The 21,102-nt window shown below is 51.4% G+C and overlaps 1 protein-coding gene across 1 annotated transcript in view; it reads left to right on the forward strand.

Moving 5' to 3' along the window:
* The first annotated feature begins 254 nt into the window (after nucleotides 1–254).
* Nucleotides 255–21,102, forward strand: part of ZNF142 (zinc finger protein 142) — a 33,902-nt gene continuing 13,054 nt past the window's right edge. The window contains exons 1-3 of the mRNA XM_038754649.1: nucleotides 255–1,158; nucleotides 9,170–9,347; nucleotides 18,707–21,086. Of these exons, the coding sequence (XP_038610577.1) occupies nucleotides 255–1,158; nucleotides 9,170–9,347; nucleotides 18,707–21,086 (3,462 nt within the window). The remainder of the gene's footprint in view (nucleotides 1,159–9,169; nucleotides 9,348–18,706; nucleotides 21,087–21,102) is intronic.

Here is a 21,102-nt window from a genome sequence, read left to right on the forward strand (position 1 = left end):
CTTCGTCCAGTGCTGTGCACACAGTAAGCGCTCAATGAATACGATTGATTGAGTGATTGATTCCCAAGTGCTTAGTCCAGTGCTCTGCACACAGTAAGCACTCATTAAATATGACTGATTGATTCCCAAGCGCTTAGTCCAGTGCTCTGCCCACAGTAAGCACTCAATAAATACGGTTGCTTGAATGATTGATTCCCAAGCGCTTAGTCCAGTGCTCTGCACACAGTAAGCGCTCAACAGATACGACGGAATGAATGAATGCGCCCGGGCCCTCTGCCCCGTCCTCCCCGGGGGGAGGTGGCCGACCCCTCCGCCCTCGTCTCCCCGCAGGCCCGCCGCCGGAGGTCCCGTCGGCCCCGCCGCGGGGCCCCGTGTGCCCGGAGTGCCAGCGGCGCTTCAAGAAGCGGGCGCACCTGGCGGAGCACCTGCGGCTGCACTTCCCGGACCCCAGCCTGCAGTGCCCGCACTGCGCCCGCTTCTTCACCAGCCGCAGCAAGCTGCGCCTCCACCTGCGGCGGGAGCGGGGCCAGAAGGCCCACCGCTGCCCGCTGTGCCGCTACAGCGCCGTGGAGCCCGCCGCCCTCCGCCGCCACATGGGCAGCCTGCACGGGGGCGACGCCGCCGCCGACGCCACCGCCGCGGCCCCCTTCGCCTGCCCCGTGTGCCAGCAGGAGTTCCGCCTCGGCCGGGCCCTGAAGGAGCACCTCAAGGCCCACGCCGCGGCCCGGCCGGCCCCGCTGCCCTGCTCCCGGGAGGGCTGCGCCCACACGGCGCCCGACCGCCGGGCCCTGGGCCGCCACTTGCGGGAGGCCCACGGCGCCGCCCGCCCCGTGGGCTGCCGCCACCACGCCTGCCCGCTGCTGTTCGCCACGGCCGAAGCCATGGAGGCCCACCGCAAGAGCCACCTGGCCTTCCACTGCCCGCACTGCGACTTCGCCTGCTCCAACAAGCAGGCCTTCGGCCGCCACGCCCGCCAGGGCCACCCCGGGGCCGAGGAGCTGCGCTGCGCCTACTGCCCCTTCGCCACCTTCAACCCCGTGGCCTTCCAGGACCACGTGGGCCAGCTGCACGCCCACGAGAAGATCCACCGCTGCCCCGACTGCCCCTTCGCCACCGCCCACAAGAGAGCCCTGGCCCGCCACACCCTGCTGCACACTGGTCAGTGTGTCCCCCCCCCCGCGCTCGGGCACGGCTGCCCGCCGGACCCGCAGCTCCCTCCGTCCCTCACCCCCCTTCCGTGCTTCCCCTCTCTCCCCTTCTTCTCCCTCTCCTCCTCTTTCCCTTCTTCCCCTTTCTCCTCCCTCTCTTTCCCGTATTTCCCCTCCCTCTCCTCCTCTTCCCTTCTTCCCCTCTCATCTCCCTTTCATTCCCTCACTCCCTCCTCTACCCTTTCTTCCCCTCTCTCTTCTCCCTTTCATTCCCTCACTCCCTCCTCTACCCTTTCTTCCCCTCTCTCCCTCTCCTCCTTTCTTTCTCCTCCTCTCCATCTCCTCTTTTCTCTCTTCCCCTCTCTGCCTTCCTCTTTTTCCCTTCTTCCCTTTACCTCTCCCTCTCTTCCCCTTCTTTCCCTCTCTCATCTTCCCTTCTTCCTCTCTTCCATTTCCTCCCCCTCCCTCTCCTCCTCTTCCCTTTCTTCCCCTCTCTCCCTCTCCCTCCTCTCCCTTTCTTCCCTTCTCTCCGTCTCCTCCTCTGCCTTCCTTCCCCTCTCTCCCTGTCCTCCTCTGCCTTCCTTCCCCTCTCTCTCTCCTCCTCTTCCCTTTCCCCTCTCTCTCCTTCTCTTCCCTTTCTTCCCCTCTCTCCCTCTCCTCCTCTGCCTTCCTTCCCCTCTCTCCCTCTCCTCCTCTCCCCTTTCCCCTCTCTCTGTCTCTTCCTCCACTCCCTTTCTTCCCCTCTCCCTCTCCTTCCTCTCCCTTTCTTCCCCTCTCTCCCTGTCCTCTGTCTTCCTTCACCTCTCCCTGTCCTCCTCTGCCTTCCTTCCCCTCTCTCCTTGTCCTCCTCTTCCATTCTTCCCCGTCTCCCTCTCCTCTTCTTCCCTTTCCCCTCTCTCTCCCTTCCTCCACTCCCTTTCTTCCCCTCTCTCCCTCTCCCTCCTCTCCCTTTCTTCCCTTCTGTCTCTCTCCTCCTCTTCCTTTCTTCCCCTCGCTCCCTCTCCTCCTCTTCCCTTTCCCCTCTCTCTCCTCCTCTTCCCCTCTCCCTCTCCCTCCTCTCCCTTTCTTCCCCTCTCTCCCTCTCCTCCTCTGCCTTCCTTCCCCTCTCTCCTTCTCCTCCTCTTCCTTTCTTCCCCTGTCTCCCTCTCCTCCTCTTCCCTTTTCCCTCTTTCTCTCTCTCTCTTCCTCCACTCCTTCTTCCCCTCTCTCCCTCTCCCTCCTCTCCCTTTCTTCCCTTCTCTCTCTCCTCCTCTCCCTTTCTTCCCCTCTCTCCCTCTCCTCCTCTCCCTTTCTTCCCCTCTCTCCCTCTCCTCCTCTCCCCTTCCCCCTTCTCTGTCTTCCTCCACCCCCTTTCTTCCCCCCCCCTCACCTCCTCTCCCTTTCTTCCCATCTCTCCCTCCCTCATTCATTCATTCATTGTCATATTCATTAAGCACTTACTGTGTGCAGAGCACTGTACTAAGCCCTTGGGGAAGTACAATACAGCAATGGAGAGTGACCGTCCCTGCTCGTTGTGAGTCTAGAGGGGGGAGACAGACATCAGTAAAAATAAATGGACATCAATAGAAATAAATAAAAGGACGGATATAGACATAAGTAGTGTGGGGCAGGGAGAGGAGGGAAGAGGAAAGGGAATGAGTCAAGGTGTCACAAAAGGTAGTGGGAGATGAGGAAAGTCTGGGAAGGCCTCTTGGAGGAGATGAGCCTTCGATAAGGCTTGGATGGGGGAAAGAGTGATTGTCTGTGGGATTTGAGGAGGGAGGGCATTCCAGGCCAGAGGCAGGACGTGGGCCGGGGGTCGACGGCGGGACAGGCGAGCTGGAGGCCCAGTGAGGAGGTGAGCGGCAGCAGAGGAGTGGTCTGTGTGGGCTGAGTTATAGAAGGAGAGAAGGGAGGTTCATTCGTTCATTCAGTCGTATTTATTGAGCGCTTACTGTGTGCAGAGCACTGAACTGAGCATTTGGAAAGTACAATTTGGCAACAGATACGGTCCCTACCCAACAACGGGCTCGCGGTCTAGAAGGGGGAGACAGACAACAAAACAAAACAGGTAGACAGGTGATCACAGTTGGAGGAGAGGTAGGAGGGGGCGAGGGGACAGCTTTATAAAGCCAATGGTGAGGAGTTTTTGTTTGATACGCAGGCGGATGGGTGACCACTGTTGATTTTTGAGGAGGGGGCTGACGTGTCCTGAACGTTTCTGTAGAAAAATGATCCGGGTATTCATTCATTTATTTATTGAGCGCTTACTGTGTGCAGAGCACTGTACTAAGCGCTTGGGAAGTCCAAGTTGGCAACATATGGAGACGGCCCCTACCCAACAGTGGGCTCACAGTCTAGAAGGGGGAGACGGAGAACAAAACAAAGCATATTAGTGAAGTATGGACCGGAGAGGGGAGGTCAGCAAGGAGTCTGATAATAATAATAATAATAATAATGATGGCATTTGTTAAGCGCTTACTATGTGTAAAGCACCATTCTAAGCGCTGGGGAGGTTACAAGGTGATCATGTTGTCCCACGGGGGGCTCACAGTCTTAATCCCCATTTTACAGATGAGGTAACTGAGGCACAGAGAAGTTAAGTGACTTGCCCAAAGTCACACAGCTGACAATTGGCGGGGCCGGGATTTGAACCCACGACCTCTGACTCCAAAGCCCGGGCTCTTTCCACCGAGCCACACTGCTTCTCTGATGCAGTAATTAATCTAGGCAGGATAGGATGAGGGATTGGATTAACGTGGTAGCAGTTTGGATGGAGAGGAAAGGACGGATTGTAGCGATGTTGTGAAGATGGGACCGAAAGGACTTGGTGACGGATTGGATATGTGGGTTGAATAGGAGAGAGGAGTCGAGGATAACGCCAAGGTTACGGGCTCGTGAGACGGGAAGGATGGTGGTGCCGTCTACAGTGACGGGAAAGTCAGGGAGAGGATGGGGGTGGGAAGATGAGGAGCTCGGTTTGGGACATGTTAGGTTTAAGGGGACAGGAGGACAGCCAAGTAGAGATGTCTTGAAGGCGGGAGGAGATGCCAGCCTGGAAGGAGGGAGAAGGATCAGGGGAGGAGATGGAGATTTGGGGGTCATCGTCATGGAGATGGTAGTTGAAGCCGTGGGAGCGAATGAGTTCTCCAAGGGAGTGAGTGTAGGTGGAGAATAGGAGGGGACCCAGAGCTGACCCCTGAGGGACTCCCACAGGGAATGGGGGGCGAGCGCTGAAGGAGACCCAGAATGAACGGCCGGAGAGATAAGAGGAGAACCGGGAGAGGACGGAGTCCGGGAAGCCAAGGTTGGATAAGGATTCCAGGAGAAGGGGGTGGTTCTCAGTGTCAAAGGCAGCTGAGAGGTCGAGGAGAATTAGGATGGAGTTGGCAAAGGAGGAGATCATCGGGGACCTTTGAGGGGACGGTTTCTGCGAAGTGAAGGGGGCCGAAGCCAGATTGGAGGGGGTCGGGAAGAGGAATTTGAGACAGCGGGTGCAGACGACTCGCTCAAGGAGTTGGGAGGGGAAAGGGCCGGGGGGAGATGGAGCGATAATCGGAGGAAGCCGGGGGCTAGGGGAGGGGGTTTTTTCAGGACGGGGGAGACATGGGCGTGTTCGAAGGCAGCGGACAGTCGGGTGTCCCCTGAGCGTTTTGTTCCATCTTCCAGTGGGCCTGAATTAAATCAGAAGGCAGGCCTTTAAAGCCATTTAATAATAATAATAATAATAATAATAATCAATCAATCAATCAATCGTATTTATTGAGCGCTTACTATGTGCAGAGCACTGTACTAAGCGCTTGGGAAGTACAAATTGGCAACACATATAGACAGTCCCTACCCAACAGTGGGCTCACAGTCTAAAAGGGGGAGACAGAGAACAAAACCAAACATACCAACAAAATAAAATAAATAGGATAGAAATGTACAAGTAAAATAAATAAATAAATAAATAAATAGAGTAATAAATATGTGCAACCATATATACATATATACAGGTGCTGTGGGGAAGGGAAGGAGGTAAGATGGGGGGATGGAGAGGGGGACGAGGGTGAGAGGAAGGAAGGGGCTCAGTCTGGGAAGGCCTCCTGGAGGAGGTGAGCTCTCAGCAGGGCCTTGAAGGGAGGAAGAGAGCTAGCTTGGCGGAGGGGCAGAGGGATTGGGGGCATCCCAGGCCCGGGGGAGGACATGGGCCGGGGGTCGATGGCGGGACAGGCGAGAACGAGGTACAGTGAGGAGATTAGCGGTGGAGGAGCGGAGGACGCGGGCTGGGCTGGACAAGGAGAGAAGGGAGGTGAGGGAGGAGGGGGCCAGGGGATGGATGGACAGCCTGGAAGCCCAGGGTGAGGAGTTTCTGCCTGATGCGCAGATTGATTGGTAGCCACTGGAGGTTTTTGAGGAGGGGAGTAATATGTCCAGAGCGTTTCTGGACAAAGATAATCCAGGCAGCAGCATGAAGTGTGGATTGAAGTGGAGAGAGACACGAGGATGGGAGATCAGAGAGAAGGCTGGTGCAGTAGTCCAGACGGGATAGGAGGAGAGCTTGAATGAGCAGGGTAGCGGTTGGGATGGAGAGGAAAGGCCGGATCTTGGCAATGTTACGGAGCTGAGACCGGCAGGTTTTGGTGACGGCTTGGATGTGAGGGGTGAACGAGAGAGCGGAGTCGAGGATGACACCAAGGTTGCGGGCTTGTGAGACGGGAAGGATGGTAGTGCCGTCAACAGAGATGGGAAAGTCAGGGAGAGGACAAGGTTTGGGAGGGAAGACAAGGAGCTCAGTCTTCGACATGTTGAGCTTTAGGTGGCGGGCGGACATCCAGATGGAGATGTCCTGAAGGCAGGAGGAAATGCGAGCCTGGAGGAATAATGGCATTTATTATTATTAATAATAATAATAAGTGCACTTATTAAGCACTCACTATGTGCAAAGCACTGTTCTAAGCTCTGGGGAAGTTACAAGGTGATCAGGTTGTCCCCCGTGGGGCTCACAGTCTTAATCCCCATTTTCCAGATGAGGTGACTGAGGCCCAGAGAAGTGAAGTGACTTACCCAAAGTCACCCAGCTGACAGTCGGCAGAGTCGGGATTTGAACCCCTGACCTCCGACTCCAAAGCCCGGGCTCTTTCCACTGAGCCAGGCTGCTTCATATTAAGCGCTTACTATGTGCAAAGCACTGTTCTAAGAGCTGGGGAGGTTACAAGGTGAGGCTTCTTGGAGGAGATGAGACTTATGTGGGAGGGAGAGGGACGCCCAGCGAGGCCTCCAGGTTCTCCTGGGTCCCCTCAGTCAGAGAGGGGAGCACTGGACTAAACGCTCTCCCTTCCCCACAGCACCTGTATATATGTATATATGATTGTACATATTTATTACTCTATTTATTTTACCTGTACCTATCCATTCTATTTATTTTATTCTGTTAATATGTTTGGTTTTGTTCTCTGCCTCCCCCTTCTAGACTGTGAGCCCACTGTTGGGTAGGGACCGTCTCTATGTGTTGCCAACTTGTACTTCCCAAGCGCTTAGTCCAGTGCTCTGCACACAGTAAGCGCTCAATAAATACGATTGATTGATTGATCAGGTTGTCCCACAGGGGGGGCTCCCAGCCTTCATCCCCATTTTCCAGATGAGGTCACTGAGGCCCGGAGAAGTGAAGTGACTTGCCCAACGTCACCCAGCTGACAATTGGCGGAGCCGGGATTTGAACCCATGACCTCTGACTCCAAAGCCCGGGCTCTTTCCACTGAGCCATGCAAGCTTGCCCTCCCCACGGGCTGTGGTTCTTAGTGGGTAAGCACCACGGCCTAGTGGCTAGAACCCGGGCCTTAGTACAGTGCTCTGCACACAGTAAGTGCTCAATAAATACGATCGATTGATTGATTGATTGATTGGGACTCAGAAGGACCTGGGTTCTCTTCCCCGCACGACCGACGTGTCTGCTACGGGACCTTGGGCAAGTCACTTCACTTCTCTGGGCCTCAGTTCCCTCATCTGGAAAACGGGGGATAAGAGTGTGAGCCCCGTGTCGGACGGGAACCGTGTCCAACCCGATTGACTCGTATTTACCCCAGTGCTTAGGACCGTGCTGGCCCCATAATAATTGTAGTTATCATCATTATTACTATTATTATAGTAATATAATATACACCTGTATATAATATACACCTGTATATATGTTTGTACATATTTATTACTCTATTTATTTTACTTGTACATATCTATTCTATTTATTTCATTTTGTTAGTATGTTTGATTTTGTTCTCTGTCTCCCCCTTTTAGACAGTGAGCCCACTGTTGGGTAGGGACCGTCTCTCTATGTTGCCAACTTGTACTTCCCAAGCGCTTAGTCCAGTGCTCCGCACACAGTCAGCGCTCAATAAATACGATTGATTGATACAAGGTGGTGAGGTTGTTCCACGTGGGGCTCACAGTTTTCATCCCCATTTTCCAGATGATCAATCAATCAATCAATTGTATTTATTGAGCACTTACTGTGTGCAGAGCACTGTACTAAGCGCTTGGGAAGTCCAAGTTGGCAACATCTAGAGACAGTCCCTACCCAACAGTGGGCTCACAGTCTAGCAGGGGGAGGCAGAGAACAAAACCAAACATATTGACAGAATAAAATAAATAGAATAGATATGTACAGGTAAAATGAATACAGTAATAAATATGTACAATCATATATACATATATACAGGTGCTGTGGGGAAGGGAGAGTGTTTAGTCCAATCATTCAATCGTATTTATTGAGCGCTTACTGTGTGCAGAGCACTGTACTAAGCGCTTGGGTAGTCCAAGTTGGCAACATCTAGAGACGGTCCCTACCCAACAGTGGGCTCACAGTCTAGCAGGGGGAGGCAGAGAACAAAACCAAACATATTAACAGAATAAAATAAATAGAATAGATATGTACAGGTAAAATAAAGAAGCAGCGTGGCTCCATGGCAAGAGCCCGGGCTTTGGAGTCAGGGGTCATGAGTTCAAACCCCGGCTCCGCCAATTGTCAGCTGTGTGACTTTGGGCCAGTCACTTCACTTCTCTGAGCCTCAGTTCCCTCATCTGTCAAATGGGGATCATCATCAATCGTATTTATTGAGCGCTTACTATGTGCAGAGCACTGTACTAAGCGCTTGGGAAGTACAAATTGGCAACATATAGAGACAGTCCCTACCCAACAGTGGGCTCACAGTCTAAAAGGGGGAGACAGAGAACAAAACCAAACATACTAACAAAATAAAATAAATAGAATAGATCTGTACAAGTAAAATAAATAAATAAATAAATCATCATCATCATCATCATCAATCGTATTTATTGAGCGCTTACTATGTGCAGAGCACTGTACTAAGAGCTTGGGAAGTACAAATTGGCAACACATAGAGACAGTCCCTACACAACAGTGGGCTCACAGTCTAAAAGGGGGAGACAGAGAACAAAACCAAACATACTAACAAAATAAAATAAATAGAATAGATATGTACAAATAAAATAAATAAATAAATAAATAGAGTAAAAAATATGTACAAACATATACATATATGCAGGTGCTGTGGGGAAGGGAAGGAGGTAAGATGTGGGGGATGGAGAGGGGGACGAGGGGGAGAGGAAGGAAGGGGCTCAGTCTGGGAAGGCCTCCTGGAGGAGGTGAGCTGGGATGAAGACTGTGAGCCCCCCATGGGACAACCTGATCACCTTGTAACCTCCCCAGTGCTTAGAACAGTGCTTTGCACATAGTAAGCGCTTAACAAATGCCATTATTATTATTATTATTATTATAAATAGAGTAATAAATATGTACAATCATACATATAAACAGGTGCTGTGGGGAGGGAACTGAGGCTCAGAGACGTTAAGTGTGGGCCCCGCGGGGACCGGGGATAGGGGCGAAGGACTGTGAGCCCACTTTTGGGTAGGGACCGTCTCTAGATGTTGCCAACTTGGACTTCCCAAGCGCTTAGTCCAGTGCTCTGCACACAGTAAGCGCTCAATAAATACGATTGATGATGATGATGATGACCCCGGGGATCCCCCCGCCCCCGCAGGAGAGAAACCCCACAAGTGTAAGCAGTGCGACTTCACGTGCCGGGACGTGAGCTACCTGTCAAAGCACATGCTGACCCACTCCAGCGCCAAGGACTACATGTGCAGCGACTGCGGCTACGTCACCAAGTGGAAGCATTACCTCAGCGTACACATGCGCAAGCACACGGGGGACCTCAGGTACACGGGCCTCCCCCCGGGATTTGGGGGGTCCACGCGCGGCTCCCCTCCACCTCCATCCTGCTCTCCCCATCCTCGCGTGAGCCCACCGGGGAAACCGAGGTACCCTCGGCATCCCCTCCTCTCCGTCGCCGTCCGTGGGCACGGGCCCGTGTGCGAACCCGAGGGGTGTCCGTGGGCTCAAGGCCCTACTGAGAGCTCACCTCCTCCAGGAGGCCTTCCCAGACTGAGCCCCTTCCTTCCTCTCCCCCTCGTCCCCCTCTCCATCTCCCCCATCTTACCTCCTTCCCTTCCCCACAGCACCTGTATATATGGATATATGTCTGTACATATTTATTACTCTGTTGATTTATTTTACTTGTACATATCTGTTCTATTTATTTTATTTTGTTAGTATGTTTGGTTTTGTTCTCTGTCTCCCCCTTTTAGACTGTGAGCCCACTGTTGGGTAGGGACCTTCCTCTCCCCCTCTCCATCTCCCCCGTCTTACCTCCTTCCCTTCCCCACAGCACCTGTATGTATGGATATATGTCTGTTCATATTTATTACTCTATTGATTTATTTTACTTGTACATATCTATTCTATTTTATTTTGTTAGTACGTTTGGTTTTGTTCTTTGTCTCCCCCTTTTAGACTGTGAGCCCACTGTTGGGTAGGGACCTTCCTCTCCCCCTCCTCCCCCTCTCCATCCCCCCCATCTTACCTCCTTCCTTTCCCCACAGCACCTGTATATATGTATATATATTTGTACATATTTATTACTCTATTTATTGATTGATTTATTTTACTTGTACATATCTATTCTATTTATTTTATTTTGTTAGTATGTTTGGTTTTGTTCTCTGTCTCCCCCTTTTAGACTGTGAGCCCGCTGTTGGGTAGGGACCTTCCTCTCCCCCTCCTCCCCCTCTCCATCCCCCCATCTTACCTCCTTCCCTTCCCCACAGCACCTGTATATATGGATATGTGTTTGTACATATTTATTACTCGATTGATTGATTTATTTTACTTGTACATATCTATTGTATTTATTTTATTTTGTTAGTATGTTTGGTTTTGTTCTCTGTCTCCCCCTTTTAGACTGTGAGCCCACTGTTGGGTAGGGACCTTCCTCTCCCCCTCCTCCCCTTCTCCATCCCCCCATCTTACCTCCTACCCTTCCCCACAGCACCTGTATATATGTATATATGTTTGTACATATTTATTACTCTATTTATTTATTTATTTTACCTGTACATATCTATTCTATTTATTTTATTTTGTTAATATGTTTGGTTTTGTTCTCTGTCTCCCCCTTCTAGACTGTGAGCCCACTGTTGGGTAGGAACCGTCTCTATATGTTGCCAACTTGTACTTCCCAAGCGCTTAGTACAGTGCTCTGCACACAGTAAGCACTCAATAAATACAATTGATGATGATGATGATGAGGGACTATCTCTCTATGTTGCCAACTTGTACTTCCCAAGCGCTTAGTCCAGTGCTCTGCACACAGTAAGCGCTCAATAAATACGATTGATTGATTGATATCTATTCTATTTATTTTATTTTGTTCGTATGTTTGGTTTTGTTCTCCGTCTCCCCCTTTTAGACTGTGAGCCCACTGTTGGATAGGGACTGTCTCTAAATGTTGCCAACTTGGACTTCCCAAGCGCTTAGTAAGAATAATAGTAATAATGTTGGCATTTGTTAAGTGCTTACTATGTGCAAAGCACTGTTCTAAGCGCTTGGGGGGGATACAAAGTGATCAGGTTGTCCCACGTGGGGTTCACAGTCTTAATCCCCATTTTACAGATGAGGTAACTGAGGCTCAGAGAAGTTAAGTGACTTGCCCAAGGTCACACAGCAGACACATGGAAGAACCGGAATTAAAACCCCTGACCTCTGACTCCAAAGCCCGGGCTCTTTCCACTGAGCCACACTGCTTCTCTTGTACAGTACAGTACAGTCTCTTGTCTAGTACAGTGCTCTGCACACAGTAAGCGCTCAATAAATACGATTGATTGATTGAATAACGATGGGATTTGTTAAGCGCTTACTATATGCTGTTAGACTGTGAGCCCACTGTTGGGTAGGGACTGTCTCTAGATGTTGCCAATTTGTACTTCCCAAGCGCTTAGTACAGTGCTGTGCACACAGTAAGTGCTCAATAAATACGATTGATTGAATAACGATGACATTTGTTAAGCGCTTACTATGTGCTGTTAGACTGTGAGCCCACTCTTTTAGACTGTGAGCCCACTGTTGGGTAGGGACTGTCTCTATATGTTGCCAACTTGTACTTCCCAAGCACTTAGTACAGTGCTCTGCACACAGTAAGTGCTCAATAAATACGATTGATTGCTGTTCTAAGCACTGGGGAGGTTACAAGGTGATCAGGTTGGCCCATGGCGGGCTCACAGCTTTAATCCCCATTTTCCAGGGACCTGAGGCCCAGAGAAGTGAGGCGACTTGCCCAAAGTCACCAAGCTGGTAATTGGCGGAGCGGGGATTTGAACCCATGACCTCGGACTCCAAAGCCCGGGCTCTTTCCACAGAGCCACGCTGCTTCTCTAACTGCATAGGTGATGCAGAAAGTGCCTAGAAATTGAAAGAAATTCAAATTCTTTCACTTGACACCTGTCCACGTGTTTTGTTCATTCGTTCATTCAGTCGTATTTATACGTATTTATACAATTGATTGATTGATTGATTAAGACTGTGAGCCCCCTGTGGGGAAGGGACTGTGTTCAACCTGATTAGCTTGTATCTACCCCGGCGCTTAGTACAGTGTCGGACACACAGTAAGTGCTTAACAAATACCATAATAATAGTAATAATAATAATAATGGCATTTATTAAGCATTTACTATGTGCAAACAACTGTTCATTCATTCATTCCCCCATGGGACAACCTGATCACCTTGTGACCTCCCCAGCGCTTAGTACGGTGCTTTGCACATAGTGCTTAATAAATGCCATTATTATTATTATTATTAGGACAGTGCTTGGCACGTAGTAAGCGCTTAACAATTTTATTTGTACATACTTATTCTAGTTATTTTATTTTGTTAATATGTTTTGTTTTGTTATCTGTCTCCCCCTTCTAGGCTGTGAGCCCGTTGTTGGGTAGGGACCGTCTCCATATGTTGCCAACTTGGACTTCCCAAGCACTTAGTACAGTGCTCTGCACACAGTAAGCGCTCAATAAATACAATTGAATGAATGAATTTATTGAGCGCTTACTGTGTGCAGAGCACTGGACTAAGCGCTTGGGTAGCTTAGTCCCAACCCATTCATTCATTCATTCATATTTATTGAGCACTTACTGTGTGCAGAGCACTGTAATAAGCGCCTGGGGAAGTACAAGTGGGAACATCTAGAGACGGTCCCTACCCATTCATTCATTCATTCATTCATTCATTCAGTCGTATTTATTGAGCACTTACCGTGTGCAGAGCACTGGACTAAGCGCTTGGGAAGGACAAGTTGGCAACATATAGAGATGGTCCCTATCCATTCATTCATTCATTCAAAGTAACAAAGTAAGCTCTGGGAGAGTACATGGGGGGATCTGGGGGAGAAGCAGTGTGGCTAAGTGGAAAGAGCCCGGGCTTTGGGTCATGGGTTCAAATCCCGGCTCCACCAATTGCCAGCTGTGTGACCTTGGGCAAGTCACTTCACTTCTCTGGGCCTCAGTTCCCTCCTCTGTAAAATGGGGATGAAGACTGCGAGCCCCCCGTGGGACAACCTGATCACCTTGTAACCTCCCCAGCGCTTAGAACAGGGCTTGGCACATAGTAAGTGCCTAATAAATGCCATCATTATTATTCATATTCATATTATTATTATTGTTATTACTAAGTCTCTGAAGGTGGGGAGAGTGAAGGCCTACCCGGGCCGGGTGGCAGGGACAGGGGAAGGACGGGGGTGGGTGAAGAATCAGGGAAGGCTTCCTGGAGGAGGTGCGCGTGGCTCAGTGGAAAGAGCATGCGCTTTGGAGTCAGAGGTCATGGGTTCAAATCCCGGCTCCGCCACTTATCAGCTGTGTGACTCTGGGCAAGTCGCTTCACTTCTCTGGGCCTCAGTTACCTCATCTGTATTAAGACTGTGAGCCCCCCTGTGGGGCAACCTGATCACCTTGTAACCTCCCCAGCGCTTAGGACAGTGCCTGGCATATAGTAAGCGCTTAATAAATGCCATTATTATTATTATTAAATCTCTGAAGGCGGGGAGAGGGAAGGTCTACCCGGGCCGGGTGGCGGGGACAGAGGAAGGAGGGGGGCCGGTGGAGAATCAGGGAAGGCTTCCTGGAGGAGGTGTGCCTTCACTAAAGCTTCGAAGGTGGGGAGGACGAGGTCTTCCCGCGCCGGGGGAGGAGCGGGGGGTGGGAGAAATAATCATAATAATTATAATAATTATAATAATTATAATAATAATGTCATTTGTTAAGCGCTTACTATGTGCCAAAATAGTAATAATACTTATAATAATGGCATTTCTTAAGCGCTATGTGCCAAGCGCTGTTCTAAGCGCTGGAGGGGAGATACAAGGTGGTCAGGTTGTCATCATCAATCGTATTTATTGAGCGCTTACTATGTGCAGAGCACTGTACTAAGCGCTTAGCACTGTTCTAAGCCTGGAGAGGTTACAAGGTGCTCAGGTTGTCCCACGGGAGGCTCACAGTTTTAATCCCCATTTTACAGATGAGGTAACTGAGACCCGGAGAAGTTAAGTGACTTGCCCAAAGTCACATAGTTGACAGTTGGCGGAGCTGGGATTTGAACCCATGACCTCTGACTCCAAAGCCTGTGCTCTTTCCACTGAGACACGGTGGGGGCTCACAGTCTTAATCCCCATTTTACAGATGAGGTCACTGAGGCCCAGAGAAGTGAAGTGACTTGCCCAAGGTCACACAGCAGACGTGATGGAGCCGGGATTCGAACCCATGACCTCTGGCTCCCAAGCCCGGGCTCCTTTCCACTGAGCCACGCTGCTTCTCTAAGAGACTCTGAGGTTGGATGGCCCCCCGCCCGTCTCCTCTCCGCCCCCCGGCCCTGCCCCTGCCAGGTACTCATTCAGTCGTATTTATTGAGCGCTTACTATGTGCTGAGCACTGTACTAAGCGCTTGGGAAGTCCAAGTCGGCAACAGATAGACCCAACAGCAGGCTCACAGGCTAGAAGGGGGAGACAGACAACAAAACAAAACACGGAGACAAGGGTCAAAACCGTCAGAACAAATAGAATTAAAGAATGAAGGCTATATTCATTCATTCAGTCGTATTTATTGAGCGCTTACTGTGTGCAGAGCACTGGACTAAGCGCTTGGGAAGGCCAAGTCGGCAACAGATAGAGACGGTCCCTACCCGACAGCGGGCTCACGGGCTAGAAGGGGGAGCCGGACAACAAAACAAAACATGGAGGCAGGTGGCAAAATCGTCAGAACAAATAGAAAATTAAAGAATTAAAGCTGTATTCATTCATTCAGTTGAGCCCCACATGGGACAATCAATCAATCGTATTTATTGAGCGCTTACTGTGTGCAGAGCACTGGACTAAGCGCTTGGGAAGTACAAGTTGGCAACATCTTACCTCCTTCCCTTCCCCACAGCACCTGTATATATGTATATATGTTTGTACATATTTATTACTCTATTTATTTTACTTGTACCTATCTATTCTATTTATTTTATTTTGTTAGTAGGTTTGGTTTTGTTCTCTGTCTCCCCCTTCTAGACTGTGAGCCCACTGTTGGGTAGGGACCGTCTCTATATGTTGCCAGCTTGTACTTCCCAAGCGCTTAGTCCAGTGCTCTGCACACAGTAAGCGCTCAATAAATACGATTGATTGATTGATTGATATAGAGACAGTCCCTACCCAACAGTGGGCTCACAGTCTAAAAGGGGGAGAAAGAGAACAAAACCAAACATACGAACAAAATCAAATAAATAGAAACTGCTCAACCAAAATCTCTGCCCACATTGTGTCCTTGAATGCATAAGCACTGTTCAATCGATCAAACTTCACCTCTCAGGGTCTCAGTTCCCTCAGCGGCCAAACATATTCTTGTGAATATTTACATAGTCTATTTTATTTTGTTAATATGTTTTGTCTTGTCACGGCCAAACATATTCTTGTGCATATTTACATAGTCTATTTATTTTATTTTGTTCATATGTTTTGTCTTGTCACGGCCAACCATATTCTTGTGCATATTTACATAGTCTATTTATTTTATTTTGTTAATATGTTTTGTCTTGTCACGGCCAAACATATTCTTGTGCATATTTACATAGTCTATTTTATTTTGTTAATATGTTTTGTCTTGTCATCTGTCTCCCCCTTCTAGACTGTGAGCCCGCTGGTGGGTAGGGACCGTCTCTATATGTTCCCAACTTGGACTTCCCAAGTGCTTAGTCCAGTGCTCTGCACACAGTAAGCGCTCAATAAATACAATTGAATGAATGAATGAATGAATATGTACAAGTAAAATAAATAAATAAATAAATAGAGTAATAAATATGTACAAACATATATACAGGTGCGGTGGGGAAGCGTTTAACAGATACCACTTAATACGATTATTAGTACATCCACATAGACCACCACTCTTCCTCTTTCCAAAGCCTTTGTTAAATCACATCCTCAACCAAGAGGTGCTACCCAATTAAGCCTTCGTCTTCTCTCCCCCCGATTCGTTCGTTCATTCAGCCGTATTTACTGAGCGCTTCCTGTGTGCAGAGCACTGGACTAAGCGCTTGGGAAGGACAAGTTGGCAACATATTCATTCGTTCATTCGATCGTATTTATTGAGCGCTTCCTGTGTGCAGAGCACTGGGCCCCATCCCTCCCCCCCCCCCCCCACCTCCTCCCCTTTCCACAGCACCTGTATATATGTTTGTACAGATTTATTACTCTATTTTATTTGTCCATATTTACTATTCTATATATTTTGTTAATAATGTGCATCTAGCTTTAATTCTATTTGTTCTGACGACTTGACACCCGTCCACATGTTTTGTTTTGTCGTCTGTCTCCCCCTTCTAGACTGTGAGCCCACTGCTGGGTAGGGACCGTCTCTAGATGTTGCCGACTTGGACTTCCCAAGCGCTCAGTACAGTGCTCTGCACACAGTAAGCGCTCAATAAGTACGATTGAATGAATGAATGAATGGACTAATGCTTGGGAAGTCCAAGTTGGCAACATATAGAGACGGCCCCCACCCAACAACGGGCTGATGATGATGATGGTGATGATCATCATCATCAATCGTATTTATTGAGCGCTTACTGTGTGCAGAGCAGTGGGCTGATGATGGTATTTGTTAAGCGCTTACTATGTGCAAAGCACTGTTCTAAGCGCTGGGGAGTTTACAAGGTGATCAGGTTGTCCCACGGGGGCTGATCACCTTGTATCTCCCCAGAACGGCGATATCACCTGTATATATGTATATACACCTGTATATATGTATATCACCTGTATATATGTATATCATCTGTATATCTGTATATCATCACCTGTATATATGTATATATGTTTGCACGTATTTATTACTCTGTTTTATTTGTACATACTTATTCTGTTTATTTTATTTTGTTAATATGTTTTGTTCTCCGTCTCCCCCTTCTAGACTGTGAGCCCGCTGTTGGGTAGGGACCGTCCCTATATGTTGCCGACTTGGACTTCCCAAGCGCTTAGTCCAGTGCTCTGCACACAGTAAGCGCTCAATAAATATGATTGAATGAATGAATGAATGGATGGACTAAGCGCTTGCGAAGTCCAGGTTGGCAACGTATAGAGATGGCCCCTACCCAACAACGGGCTGATCACCTTTTATCTCCCCAGAACGGCGATATCACCTGTATATATGTATATACACCTGTATATATGTATATCATCACCTGTATATATGTAGATATGTTTGTATGTATTTATTACTCTATTTTATTTTATTTGGACATATTTATTCTATTTATTTTATTTTGTTACCATGTTTTGTTTTGTTGTCTGTCTCCCCCTTCTAGACTGTGAGCCCGCTGTTGGGTAGGGACCGTCCCTATATGTTGCCGACTTGTACTTCCCAAGCGTTTAGTCCAGTGCTCTGCACACAGTAAGCGCTCAATAAATACGATTGAATGAATGAATGAATGTATATATGTTTGTACGTATTTATTACTCTATTTTATTTGTACATATTTATTCTATTTTATTTTGTTAATATGTTTTGTTTTGTTCTCTGTCTCCCCCTTCTAGACTGTGAGCCCGCTGTTGGGTAGGGACCGTCCCTTTATGTTGCCGACTTGCACTTCCAAGCGCTTAGTCCAGTGCTCTGCACACAGTAAGCGCTCAATAAATACGATTAAATGAATGAATCATCAATCATCATCAATTGTATTTACTGAGCGCTTACTGTGTGCAGAGCACTGGACTAAGCGCTTGGGAAGTACAAGTTGGCAACATATAGAGACGGCCCCTACCCAACAACGGGCTGATCACCTTGTATCTCCCCACAACGGCGATATCACCTGTATCTATGTATATACACCTGTATATATGTATATCATCACCTGTGTATATGTATGTATGTTTGTACGTATTTAGTACTGTATTTCATTTGTACATATTTATACTATTTTATTTTGCTAATATAATCATCACCTGTATATATGTATATATGTTTGTACATATTTATTACTCTATTTATTTTATTTGTACATACTTATTCTATTTATTTTATTTTGTTAATATGTTTGGTTTTGTTCTCTGTCCCCCCCTTCTAGACTGTGAGCCCGCTGTTGGGTACGGACCGTCCCTCTATGTTGCCAACTTGGACTTCCCAATCAATCAATCCATCATATTTATTGAGCGCTTACTGTGTGCAGAGCACTGGACTAAGCGCTTGGGAAGTCCAAGTTGGCAACATATAGAGACAGTCCCTACCCAACAGTGGGCTCACGGTCTAGAAAGTGGGCTCACAGTCTAGAAGTGGGCTCACAGTCTAGAAAGTGGGCTCACAGTCTAGAAATCAATCAATCAATCAATCAATCGTATTTATTGAGCGCTTACTATGTGCAGAGCACTGTACTAAGCGCTTGGGAAGTACAAATTGGCAACACATAGAGACAGTCCCTACCCAGCAGTGGGCTCACAGTCTAAAAGTGGGCTCACAGCCTTCCCAAGCACTTAGTCCAGTGCTCTGCACGCAGTAAGCGCTCAATAAATACGATTGAATGAATGAACGACTGAACGGCGCTTGGCACCTAGCGCTTACCAAATGCCACCCTTATTATCGTGATGATTATTCGTTCGGCGGTGCGTCTCGAGCTCGGCTGACCGCGGGCCTCGCGCTGGACTGAGCGCCTCCCGTCCTCCCGCCCCCAGGTACCAGTGTGACGAGTGCCCGTACCGCTGCCACCGGGCCGACCAACTGAGCAGCCACAAGCTGCGCCACCGGGGCAAGTCGCTGATGTGCGAGGTGTGCGCCTTCGCCTGCAAGCGCCCGTCCGAGCTGCGGCGGCACGTGGCCGCCCAGCACGGAGCCCCCGACCCGCCGCCCGCCTCGGTCTACCCCTGCCGCTACTGCGCTTACCAGAGCCGTCACAAGCAGGCCCTGCGCAGCCACGAGAACTGCCGCCACACCCGCCTGCGCCAGTTCCGCTGTGCCCTCTGCGACTATGCCACCTTCAGCAACCCCGCCCTCTTCTTCCACAAGCGCAAGGCCCACGGCTACGTGCCCGGCGACCGGGCCTGGCTGGCCCACTATGCCCGCCGTGAGAGCCAGAGGGAGCGGGAGAGGGACGGCCCCGGGCCCTCCGCCGGGGGTCCGGGGGGACGGGCATGGGAGGGCGACCGGGCTCCGGCCCCCCTGGGGGTGGGCGTGGAGACCCCGGCCCCCTTGGAAGTGGGCATGGAGGCCCTGGCCTCCCTGGGGATGGGTGGCGAGGCCCCGGCCCCCATGGTAGTGGGCGTGGAGGCCTTGGCCTCCCAGGGGGTGGGCATGGAGACCCCAACTTCCCAGGGGGTGGGCGTGGAGACCCCGACCTCCCAGGGGGTGGGCGTGGAGACCCCGACCTCCCAGGGGGTGGGCATGGAGACCCCAACTTCCCAGGGGGTGGACTTGGAGACCCCAACCTCTCAGGGGGTGGGCGTGGAGACCCCAACCACCCAAGGGGTGGAATTGGAGACCCCACCCTCCCAGGGGGTGGGCATGGAGACCCCGACCTCCCAGGGGGTGGAATTGGAGACCCCACCCTCCCACGCGGTTGTCTTGGAGACCCCAATTTCCCAGGGGGTGGGCGTGGAGACCCCAACCTCCCAGGGGGTGGGCATGGAGACCCCAACCTCCCAGGGGGTGGAACTGAAGACCCCACCCTCCCAGGGGGTGGGCATGGAGACCCCAACTTCCCAGGGGATGGACTTGGAGACCCCAACCTCCCACGGGGTTGTCATGGAGACCCCAACTTCCCAGGGGCAGGACATGGAGACACCGACCTCCCATGGGGTGGGCATGGAGACCCCAACCTCCCAGGGGGTGGGCGTGGAGACCCCAACTTTCCACGGGGTGGGCATGGAGACCCCAGCCCTCCAGGGGGTGAACGATGACACCCCGGCCCCCGAGCGGGTGGTCGACGAGGCCTCGGCCCCCCAGGGGGTGAGCGGCGAGGGAGAAGACGAGGAGGAAGAGGAAGGGGTCTGCACCCTCCACCTGGAGGCCGTGGATGTGGACGTGGCCCCGGGGCCTGGCCCTGAGCCGCCTCCCGCCCCTGGCACAGACCCAGGGGAGCCCGGCGAGGCCCCCCGGGCGGGGACGGGGGAGCCGGGGCCCGGCCCGCTCCCGGACCCCCAGGTATCGGTGCTGCGGGCGCTGCGGCAGCAAGACAAGGAGCGGGCCGAGGCCCTGGTGCTGGAGGGCCGCGTGCAGGTCGTGCTGGTCCCGCCCGCCGCCACCCGCGCCCTCCGCTGCCCCTTCCTCGCCCACCGGGAGAAGGTGCCGGACGCCCCCACGCAGACCAGCCGCCCGGCGGGCCGCGGCCGGACCCTGCTGTGCCCGGACTGCGGGGCCGCCTTCAAGCAGCCTCGGGGCCTCAACACCCACCGCCTCAAGAAGTGCCCGGGCCTCCTCAGGAAGGCCCGGGCGCCGCCTCCAGTGGACGAGGCCGCGGTTCAAGGGCCTCCAATGGACAAGGCTACATCCCCGGGGCTTTCATCGGACCAGGCCACAGCCTCGGGTCCTCCAGTGGACCAGGCCGTGACCCTGGGGCCTCCAATGGATGAGGCTACGTCCCCAGGGCCTCCAATGGATGAGGCTACGTCCCCGGGGCCTTCACCGAACCAGGCCGCAGCCTCGGGGCCTCCAGTGGAGCAGGCCGCGACCCCAGGGCCTCCAGCGGACCAGGCCGCGGCCCCGGGGCCTCCAATGGACGAGGCTACGTCCCCAGGGCCTTCACCGGACCAGGCCACGGCCCTGGGGCCTCCAATGGAGGAGGCTACATCCCCGGGGCCTTCACCGGACCAGGCCGCAACCTCAGGGCCTCCTCCAGATGAGGCCGGTCCCTCAGGAGAGGTCACGGCCTCAGTGCCTCCACCGGATGAAGCCACGGGCCTCGCTGGGCATCCCCCCGACGGACCCACCGCCCCCTCGGGACCCCCGCCAGACTTCCGCTTCGAGCGGGGTAAGTACCGCTGCGGCTCCTGCCCCTTCCTCTGCTCGCGCCTGTCGTCCATCTCCTCCCACGTGGCCCGGGGCTGCCGGGGCCGCGGGGCCGGGCGGGCGGACC

Source organism: Tachyglossus aculeatus, chromosome 1 (assembly GCF_015852505.1).
Source record: "Tachyglossus aculeatus isolate mTacAcu1 chromosome 1, mTacAcu1.pri, whole genome shotgun sequence".
Classification (NCBI taxonomy): Eukaryota; Metazoa; Chordata; class Mammalia; order Monotremata; family Tachyglossidae; genus Tachyglossus; species Tachyglossus aculeatus.